Source organism: Neolamprologus brichardi, chromosome 13, assembly GCF_056152115.1.
Source record: "Neolamprologus brichardi isolate AB-2024 chromosome 13, ASM5615211v1, whole genome shotgun sequence".
Taxonomy (NCBI): domain Eukaryota; kingdom Metazoa; phylum Chordata; class Actinopteri; order Cichliformes; family Cichlidae; genus Neolamprologus; species Neolamprologus brichardi.
In genome coordinates, this window is record NC_142116.1 from 9,867,247 (window position 1) to 9,878,246 (window position 11,000).

Consider the following 11,000-nt stretch of genomic DNA (forward strand, 5'->3'; position numbering starts at 1 on the left):
GTGCCTACAAATTTAAGCACATACCTATGCACAGTCCTTTCAGTCACAACTTGAGAGGGGCATATAGTGGCTTAGCAAACACAGCCAGGCAAGCTTATAATATACAAAGACACACACACTCATGTACAGTCTCATACTACATAATCAGACATCCATGTTATCACTCATACACAGACACACACACAATCGCAACACTCACATCCTCCCACCAGCACATGTGGACAGGCACAGCCAGGCCCTCAGTCTAGACAAGAGGCAGAGGAAAAGAAGAAGAGAGGAGGCAGAAGCACAGGGGAGGGGTGTAGAAGAAGAAGAGAGGTACTGGATGTACTTACCCCGTTTCTGGAGCCATCCCTCTCTAACGATGGTGACATCGCTCATGGTTCCTTCACGCCGAGTCTGATGCCGCTGCACGCCTGCTCCACTGAGAGAGAGAGAGGGAGGAGGGGAGGAGAGGAGGAGAGAAAGAGAGGGAGAGGAGGAGGAGAGGAGAGGAGGGGGGCCGGCTCTCCCAGCCTCCGCGTCACTCTCCCTCCCTTCCTTTCCCGTTCACCCTCTTGTTCGCGCAGCCTCTCTCTTAGACACACACACACAAACACGCGGTGTGTATGTATATTGTACGCGTGTGTCGACTTGCTTCCTGTTGTGGCTTATCTCCTCAGCTCCCTCCCTACTTCTTCTCCTTCTTCTTCTTCTCCCCCTCCTCCTCCACCTCCTCCTCTCTCGTTCCCTCTCCAGACCTTCCTCCTCACCAGCAGTGACTCAGCCTGTAAGGAAGTGAAAGGAGAGAAAAATAATAATACAGAAAAAAGTAGAGATGGGTTTATTTTTCTTCCTCTCTTGCTGGTCCCCTCTTCCTCTCATAAGTCCTTTTCTGACAAGACAAACAACTAGTTATTGGAAGGGCTGCTTCCTCTCCTCTCTCCACCCAATCATACACCCAGTTCCTCTTTTTATCCACGCAACACTCTCTCTGATAAACAAGATGAATTATTACAAAACTGTCAATGAAGCCAAAAAAAAAAAACCTGACACTGACTGCCAAACCAAAATCTCAGAGCTAAAGAACTCATTCATTCACAGATATGTCTGTTCTGGTTAGCAGGTTGTGCTCCATACATAAGCCAATCTAGCGCTCTGCCTTCAATGTATTTCTGTATATCAAATAATTTTTTTCAATGTGTGTGTGTGTGCGTGTGGGTATGTGTGGGTATGTGTGGGCTGATTTGAACGTATGTGGGAGGTGAGAGAGCTTCTCAGGACTGTGGAGTAGGGCTTGGTTATAAATAGCAACAACGGCAGTTAGGGATGCTCTCACGCTCCCTTTCTCTCTGCAAATCTCTGCACCTCTCTGTCGTCTCACTCCTGCTCTCCCTCCCCTCTCTTTGTCTCTCTGCATAGCTGCTGCGTTCACCTCAGATGCACCCTACTACACTGTATTACAAAACCCCGCAACGACACTACGCTGCTCAGCTTGAATGAAGATCAGCACCACGGGAGCTAGGCTAGTAGTCAATGCTATCTAGCTGGAAATCAGTATTCAGATCAGCTACTGTCTGCAATGCTGCAGACACTTGTGGGGTCTGCAGCGTCAGAGCTAATGCTGGAATAGACCCACAGATGCGCGCACACACCCTAGTAGGTGACACAGGGCTTTTTCTTTTCTTTCTTTTTTTTAATACATTTTGAAGCAGCAGAGTCGTGACTAGTCAGCAAGCAAATGAACAAATGCAGACTAGTTCATCACATTTAGGTTTGTTGGTAATCAAAGCTCAGAGATTCATTTAATCAACAGGAGGATATCTACTTTCACATTTCAAACATGTCATATGTCTCAAATGTCAAAATGATAACTTTTTTTTCAACACTTTGGATTTAAGAAATTATAGCACCTGTTTTATGCCGTTATTTTGTTTAATTATTGAAAACAATCAATAATGTACATTTTTGCACCTTTGATAATACCTGAAAATGACCTTGGATTTGAGGATGTTTAATATTTTACCATCCAAATACAATGTAATTAGGTATGTGAGCAACTAATCAATCAACTAATCAATCAACTATAGAATTGGAAAAACTGGAGTTTCTAGTCAGCATATTTACATTTTATACAGGTACATCACCAGCCAACTGTTGGTTTTAAGATTTTAGGCAGCCACCTACGACGGCTACTGTCCTGCCCTGACGTTGTAAATATCACATCGTGGTTCTGCACTACTTGGATCTAAATCAGTAAGAGGCTGTGCCAGAGTAAAATGGCAAAGACCACTCAACCATGTTCTGCAAAGGTGCATGGATGCTAACCTGTAAGAAAGAAGGGTGCTTACGCTAACACAGTAAACATCGGCCACACTTTAGTGTCGAATTGCCACATATTTTAGCAAACGTAGAAATAAGATTTGATTATCTGATTATAAAGAAATACATTTTTGTTTTCAAACAACTTAAATGCATATAAAGTGTGTGTGCTCTCTTATTTTTAGACTAGTTAAATAGTCAATTTTTTCCCCCAGCACATCTAACCTATTAGTTTTGTTGGCAAATATATTAACCCTTTGGGGACATCTCTTGCTGTAGTTTTAATGTTTGGATTTTATTCATCACACTTTTTTCTAGTTCTTAAATGTCTATTTCTGAAATGTCTAAAAATTAAAATCAATCAAATTCACAACATAAGATGAGGTGCTTGTGTTACAGAAGACAAAAATCAAACATTTAATTTACAATATTACTTATTCAGATGGTTCCTTTTGTGCCCATTTGTTCAATAGAAAGAGACCTCGTTCTTGAAATCCAGTTCATATTTGTGAAACTGAGGCATAAAGACTATAATAATGGCACTACTTTAGAAGAGAAAAATAAATGACTTTCAGCCCTAGTAATTACATCCAAGGGGATCAAATTCTTTTTATAGACACTATACAATTCTGGATTAAGCTTGTTATTCAATAAAGCTTTGGTTAGCTTCAACCTTAATCTGTGGAGCACAGCCTTGACTGAGTTGAGTTGAGGAGAGTTGAAGTGAGGAGAGGAGAGGAGAGGAATGTCCAGACAGCGGCAACCCCTTGTCACTAGGGTGGCTGTTGCTATGGTGACATGTACTGCCATGATGAACCAACCATGCCAGGGGAAGCACCTGCCAGACAACATTTATTTCATGCCCTTTCATTTCAGAGGCAACAACAAAGACAAAAAAAATAAAAATAAGGAAAAGAAACTTTAAGAAAAGAGAAAAAGACTCAGTGGACGCAGACACATAGCGAGTGGCAGCATTCAAAGAATATGTGTTACATAACAGCAGAACCCTGTTTTTATTATTTACTTTGTTTTGCAGAAGTGATGTTCTCACTATAATTTTGAGATAGTGTATCCAAGAGCATCAGTTGCCACACCTATAGAAAACAATGTACGTTCAAAATAATAAACGAAACGTATGAGCGATCTCAATACGAAGGGAATATTATAGTTTGCAAGCACAAGACACTACATTGGCATGTATACTCCACAATGCAATGTAATGATATTGATGGATGAGTAAATTGGGATTTAAAGCAAATAATTTTTTTTCTATTTTTAATTTGTCTATCCATAATTTAAGTAGTGTTACCATGGAAATGCATTTTTGAAAGAGTGACTTAACCAAGACAAGCTTAGAAGTGCATCCAAAAGGATAAAAACAACTGAGATTCACTATTAAGTTTGTTGAACTGAATATTGAGTACATAGAGCACAGTATGGGATTTTGAACTCAATGTAACTAGAAGAACTATAATTACAAGGTGTTGTATAGTTACAACACCTCTCGGCACATATTTGGGCAATTGATATAAAGCATTATCTGAATTAAGTTTATTGTCAGTTCATTTACGGGGACATATAAATTGCATCTCTATAATTACCAGTAAGTTCCACCCCAGAATAAAGCTTTAAATTCTTTTTTGTCCCCAGAATTATACTTCTTCCAGGGACATTGAGGGTTGCTTGAGAGCTCTGTGCTTCTCTTTTAACAGTCTTTGTTACAACTGAGAACTACAGAATACTTGATGAATTCCCCCATAATTTACTCTGAAATTGTGATGAAAGTGGAATAATTTCAACACTTTATAAGCTCCATCTGCTTTAGCTTTGAACTGGAACACTTTCAGCTTGACGAACACTAATACAAGCAATGCCAGTTCTTACACAAGTTAAGCTATCTACACTGCTCAAATCCCCACTCATGTCTCTTAATATTGCAAAGGTAAGAAACAGACCCAAATCCAAATCCACAGGTCTGCCTCAAACAATTTAATCTTTGTTGTATTTTATTTTTTTTTAAAAAACAGATCACATTTCAGACACCAGCATTTTCCAACCACTGTTCAAGGAAAGAAAGCTAAACATCTTTCTTATAACATACTAACAAGCATACCTGCAAACAGGTTTTTTCCCCAGGTTCTCTAATATTTCAAGACTCTCCTGGCAAACTTCTGTATTTGGCATGATCCGCAAATTTTCTACTAAAAAACAATCAGCAAGTTTTGTGTTCCTCTTATGTTGCCCAAGTTGCCAGACTGTCTATGAAACACAGTCTTCATACACACAACCACACACTACATAGAACTTCAATCATCTGGCAGCAAAACCTGGCAACACACATCCCAATTCATGGGTCTGTGCAGCTAGTCACTGCACAGGCAAATTTGTTCATTGCTGAATTACTAGCTGGCATCCGAGCTGTTGTTTCATCACTTATCTCTTCTGATTGTGAAAATACTGTAAAGACTAAGACCAAAATAAATAATTGTGAGTTGAGGTATACATACTACTCTTCAAGTGTGTGTAATAAGGACTGGTTTACTTCAGTATAGTTGGAAAGAAAGTTCACCAATCCATAACTCACAACCAAAACAGAAAAACAGAAAAATTCATATAAGCTAGCCAAACAGCACTGGTCTCTCTGTTCAGCTGACTGGAAGATGATATCAAATGAGACTGTGTAAGTCAAGCATGTTGAACTGATTCCCAGTCTCTTACCCACAGTAAGGAATATAGTTTATTAATTTAACTCTGGTGTTAATCTGTACTCAATATCAACAGATACCTAAGGTATTAAGACAGGAAAAGTGATATCACTAATTGATATAAATTTAAACAGTAATAAGGAAGAATGTCTGCAAGTAGATTTTTTTGCAGTGCTACGATAGAAAACTGAAGCCTAAGTGGAAGAGAGTCTACTGTACTCCAAGCAAAGCACCAGTACACAATATACAAATACATAAGGCTAAAATATGCACCATTACTGGTGTAGCTCTACAGAACAAGTCATCTACAAAAGGAGATATACGCTGACATCGCAAGCTATCACTATTCTTTAGCTAATTCTATATGTAATCAGCTCTAAAAGGTAGAACATTCCCATCAAACTCAGGTCAGGACAGTACACCTCACCTCAATTCACCTTTCATCACCCTTCCTCACTCGCAACACTGGCCTCATGAAAACTCTGGCTGACATCCACAGCAGCAAGTCCACAATCTAAATTCCTAAATGAAAGCCAGCCTTTGGCAGGACCTCAAGTGTTACACTCTGCTAACACAGAAAGTGCTTTAGGTGTTGTTGTCCCCCCCGGATCTGATATGAGAAATTTGCTTCTATTTTAATCAATGAAGCTGCCTTCACAGGCTACTTAGGGTTCAAGTCTATTTTCTTCTCTTCATAAGCATTTAATGATGCGAGGGTACATTTGATGGCGAACACTGCCAAAACACAGGTAGGCACACTACACTGATGCTTCTATATGAAGTGCTGCTTTCATTAGAAGAGACGGAAAATAAAATAAAAAATAAAATGATTAGTCAATTGTTGTACAAGTGCTTAATCTTTTGCATCAAGCAAACATGCTGAGGATGGTTATCAGAGTTTCTGAAATGTAAGTTCTTCCTTTGTATGAAAAGCCTGAGATGTGGAATGGAATGTAACTGTTATTTATTTGTTATTATTAAATGAAAGTGAATTTAACTAGAAAGTTAACACATGAGATTAAATGTTTGTATCTAGATCTGTGCTTTATTTTCTATACAAATCCTATCAAGCTGAGTGTTCATAGTGCTAAAAGTCCTAGACCCAAAACTGGCCTTGGTACACAAGTACTTTTTGATTTTTGTTCCGTTCTTTGTTCAAAACAGTTCAGGTTTAGGAACTTGTCAAGGTCACTTCTCTCTTCTTTCACTAACCAACTGAAATCAGAAGGGATGGGACTTAAAATATCAGCTCTGCAAATAACAGCAAAAGAGAAAAACTTGAGAAGCCTTGTGTAGCCTAGCAACAAAAGGTGCTGGACAGATGCATTTGATGCACTAAAACGTTCTCTATATATGTACTTATGACTCTCTCGTTTACTCCTCACTTCAGCAACTGGTGAGAAAACTTAAAACTGAAACTAGGTTTCTACTTTAGAATCAACAATAAGACTTGTTCAGTTCAATTTAACTCAATTTTATTTTTATAGCACCAAATAATAAAAACAGTCACCTTGAGGCCCTTTAAATTGTATGGTAAAAACCCTACAATAATACAAAGAAAACAATCAAACGACCCCCTGCGAGCAAGCAGTTGGCAACACTGGGAAAGAAAAATGCCCTTTTAACAGGAAGAAACCTCCAGCAGAAGCCGGCTCAGGGAGGGGCAGCCATCTGCCACAACTGGTTATGGGTGATGAGAGGAAGACAGGACAAAAGACATGCAAAGATAATAGTAACTAATTATTAAATGCAGAGTGGTATAAAAAGACATAGTGAGTGATGTTAGTGCATCATGGGAAGCCCCCAGCATCACCCAGTCCAGCCCCCGCTCTATGCTTTGTTATAATGGAAAGGTTTGAGGGTGGGTGGGGGTTGCAATGTGCTTGAAATTTTATGTCATTACTGGATTATGGTATTGGTATGTTATTTATATGCATGCATAACCTCAATGTTCACATATGCTGGATTCTGTCTATTATAGAAATGTATAGACTTAATTTTTCCATTAATGAAATATTATTATTATTTTTTACTATTATTGATACATCCCTCGTTTGAACCTCTGGTCAGATGGTGTCTTTCTGTACTGAGATCGCATGTTCGTCCTCCCAAAGTCTAAAGATATGTTTGTTAGGTTAATTGCTGGATCCAAATTGGCTGTAGGTGGGGATGTAAGTTAGATAAAGTGCTTAAGTGGATAGAACAAAGCTTGTAGTGTAAAGCACTTCAATTGGTCAGCAAGAGCAGAAAAATGCTCTATAAATTAATTTTTCCTTTTCATTAGAATTCATGGACTAACCATTTTTCAGACTTTATGTAAAGAAACTATTAAATCAAACAATTAAAAATATATATACTATATTTAAAAAGTGGGTCAATATTTAATGATGAGTGTTGCAATACACATACTAAACAGAGGCTATTATGTTCAAAACCAAAGTAATGAATATGCCTCGGTGGTTACCTTATCGCCACTCAGTATCTCTGTGCATTTGATCAGTTATATGTGTTTTGTTTTGCTCTAAGCTTCTTGAGAGTTTGCATTAAAAACAAACCCAATGCATCTTTCCAGTAGCAAAGGATTTTTTTGTTTTTTTGTTTGGTTTTTTTGAGTGAGAGAGAGAGAGAGAGAGAGAGAGGGGGGGGGGGGGATTCTGTAGCCTTATTGCAGTTTGGGGATTTTTGCAATGATCTCTTTGACATGAAGATAATATTTTGTTCTGATACAATTCTTAAAAAGAAAATAAGAATCAATAAAAATTTGTAAGCAGGTTTCCTCTAATTTTTATTCTGCTTGGGCTCCTAAATCGATTATAATCCAGATATCAGGCTCCAAAAGTAAACATTTGCAACACATATTCTTTACTAATTCAACCAGCACTATTCCCATTATTATCAACTGGATTATCTACGAGTGTGGCACACCCTCTTAATTACTTGCCGTAACTTGTGTAGGCAAATCGAGCCAGGCCTAGTCTGCCGTTTCTCTGCATACCGCGTACATGCAAATCATCCCGATAAACTGCTGCCTCAAACTGCAGTGATGTATCCAGCAGGTAGGATGAATATGATTGATTAAGACACACAGGTACCACCACTGCAATACCTGCGTCACGGTGATTTGAAACAACTGACGCATATCACACGCAGGCAGAAAACTGCACGCACGATAAACGTTTAAAAACACTACTTTTTATCTCCCGCCTCAGTTTTCCCTTGTGAGCGGTCAAACACACCTCGCTAATGTTATCACGAGGCATTATATTACTAGCTTTAGCGTTGCTCGTGCCGTGTTTACTGTCACAACAGTGTGGCTAGCTAACAGTATTACCTGTAGCCGCAGGTGCGGTAGAGGTGGTGGTGTGTGGTATCCCCCTTGCACCTGCTGTTGACAGGACGGCTCGGGTTATTAATTATTTTTTTCCACGCTTCTTAAGTGAGGAACACTAAGCTATCCTGGGACTGCAAGCTAAGTAAGCTAAGAAACCGTCGTCGGTTCACGTTACGAGCCGATGCAGAAATAATCGTTTGCAGACACATCAAACGGATTTCCGCGGAGCTTTCGTTTACCGCAGCCAACGGTTGTTTTGACTCTGGTGAGGAAAACCGGTGACGTCACTCAGGGAAACGGCAACCCCATTTCTGTTATGTCCCCATCCCCCCACCCACATTCTCACACACACGCACGCGCGCGCACTTCCTACCGTCTCGTCTCGTTCTCCCGTTTTCGATTTTAACGGTTTCAGTTCTGTGTCTGGTTTTCCTTCCCTGTGGAGCTCTATCATCATCTCATCCCAACACCCCGTGCGTCTGTGCCGGCTAATAAGCCAAGTATCGCGAGAATTAAGTGCTTAGGCGGTTTATCTGCGAGATAACTGAATCACAAACCCAAACATATCATCAGAGATAAGATGTGAGACAGACTTTATCGATCCCAGACGTTTGGTGATTATTGGGTCACAGTAGTCAAGACATTACACAGCCTATGACAATAGCTTAAATAAAGAAGAACAGTATGACAAGAGCAGAAAAATTGGAGCACAATTTTTAAAATAGAGCAATACCGTGATGTTTTCAAAGTAGTTTTTATTTTTATTTAATTTTTTCCCTTTTTAAAAATTCAGGTTAGTATTATTTGGTTTTCTTAGCTGGAAATAACTTGAGTTCTTATTCTCTGAAAATTTTAAATTTCATTTTAGTTTTTATTTCTTTTAGTGTTTTTGTTCGTCTTTTAGGTAACACCTTATAATAAGCCTATCATTAAGGGCCCAAGTCCCCTGTAATGAAACTTACTTTCCATTTTTTATTTGAAATTACAATGTAATTATATTTACCTGCAAATACTTTAAGGTAAGTACACTAGAATAAGGGAGCACCAAGTCAGGTGCTCCCCTATTCTTTTTGTAACTTACACCAAAACAAATACCATTAAAATTTAAAATATCAAACTTCACAATCACCTCACAATAACTGTTCAACTATAACTTTAACAATAAAGTATTTTAAATCCCTACTACATGCCTACTATAAGGGGAAATGAAAGAACAAGCAATTTGCACATCTACATAATAAATAGTCAAAGGAGCTTGCAAAGAAAAGCGTCTGGACTTCTTTAAGTTACTTGAAGACGTTTCACCTCTCATCCGAGAAGCTTCTTCAGTTCTAAGGTCAAATGGTGGAGAGTCCCAGATATAAACCCAGTGGGAGTATCCCCCCACAGAGGGACAAAAGGACCCCCTGATGATCCTCTAATCGCCTGAGCCAAGGTGTGAAACTGGGTGTGGGTCCCAATCAGCCAGAGTTTCAGGTGAGCTCATTTTGAAACCTGGCCCCACCTTATCACGCGATTTCCTGAGGTCAGATGGCCCAGGATGTGAGTGGGCGTTAAGGCGTCTGGGGAGGGAACTCAAAACTGGATTATAGATGGCAGAGAGTTGGTGTCATAAACCACCGCCTCTGTTCAAAGATGGTCGCTCACAGTGGACATAGATGGCTTCTTTCACTCCTCTTTCAAACCATCTGTCCTCTCTGTCCAAAATGTGAACATTGGCATCCTCGAAAGAGTGTCCTTTATCCTTAAGATGCAGATTGACTGCTGAGTCTTGTCCTGTGGAGGTGGCTCTTCTGTGTTGTGCCATGCACTTTGAAGTGGCTGTTTGGTCTCTCCAATGTAGAGGTCTTGGCATTCCTCGCTACACTGTACAGCATACACCACATTGTTAAGTTTGTGTTTTGGAGTTTTGTCTTTCGGGTGAACCAGTTTTTGTCTGAGCGTGTTGCTGGGTCTGAAACGCACTGGGATGTCATGCTTGGAGAAAGCCCTCCTGAGTTTGGCGATTAGAGGATCATCAGGGGGTCCTTTTGTCCCTCTGTGGGGGGATACTCCCACTAGGTTTATATCTGGGACTCTCCACCATTTGACCTTAGAACTGAAGAAGCTTCTCGGATGAGAGGTGAAACGTCTTCAAGTAACTTAAAGAAGTCCAGACGCTTTTCTTTGCAAGCTCCTTTGACTACGATGACCTGGATGACTGAGAACCTTCACAGACATACATAATAAATAGTTAATAAAGATGTAAAACAATTACATACAAAGATGAGAAAAGATTAAGTCACTTCATAATACAACCTGTGCCCCAAAACATCCTTATATTAAGTATACATTAAGTATATTAATAATAAACCAGACTTTTTCTATGTTTTTCCTCAACATTTACCATAATATTACACACAATTTTACTTATACTATACTTAAAATTCACAGTATTAATTCTTTATTTCCTGTAAAAATCTGATTTCTTACCAAATTCTTCTAAGTATTTGAATGCAAATAGAATTACATTGTAATTGAAAATAAAATACATTGAAATTCCTTTTAATTACAGGGGAATTACGCCCTTAGTTATGGGCTATATTACAAGTTGTTACCGTTCTTCATTAATGTTCTTACAGTATTGAGCACATACAGATTTTGGAAAATCATTAATTTTTTGA

The 11,000-nt window shown here is 39.1% G+C and overlaps 1 protein-coding gene across 2 annotated transcripts in view; it reads right to left on the bottom strand.

The window, feature by feature from the left end:
- Positions 1–8,815, bottom strand: part of akt3a (AKT serine/threonine kinase 3a) — a 55,387-nt gene extending 46,572 nt beyond the window's left edge. Inside the window, exons 1-2 of one of the 2 annotated variants that reach the window (XM_006783639.3) lie at positions 8,711–8,815; positions 336–767 (exon numbers count right to left, since the gene is read on the bottom strand). In XM_006783639.3, the coding sequence (XP_006783702.1) occupies positions 336–381 (46 nt within the window). In that variant the 5' untranslated portion in view covers positions 382–767; positions 8,711–8,815. The other variant, XM_006783640.3, reaches the window with a different exon arrangement.
- Between the last annotated feature and the right edge of the window lie 2,185 nt (positions 8,816–11,000).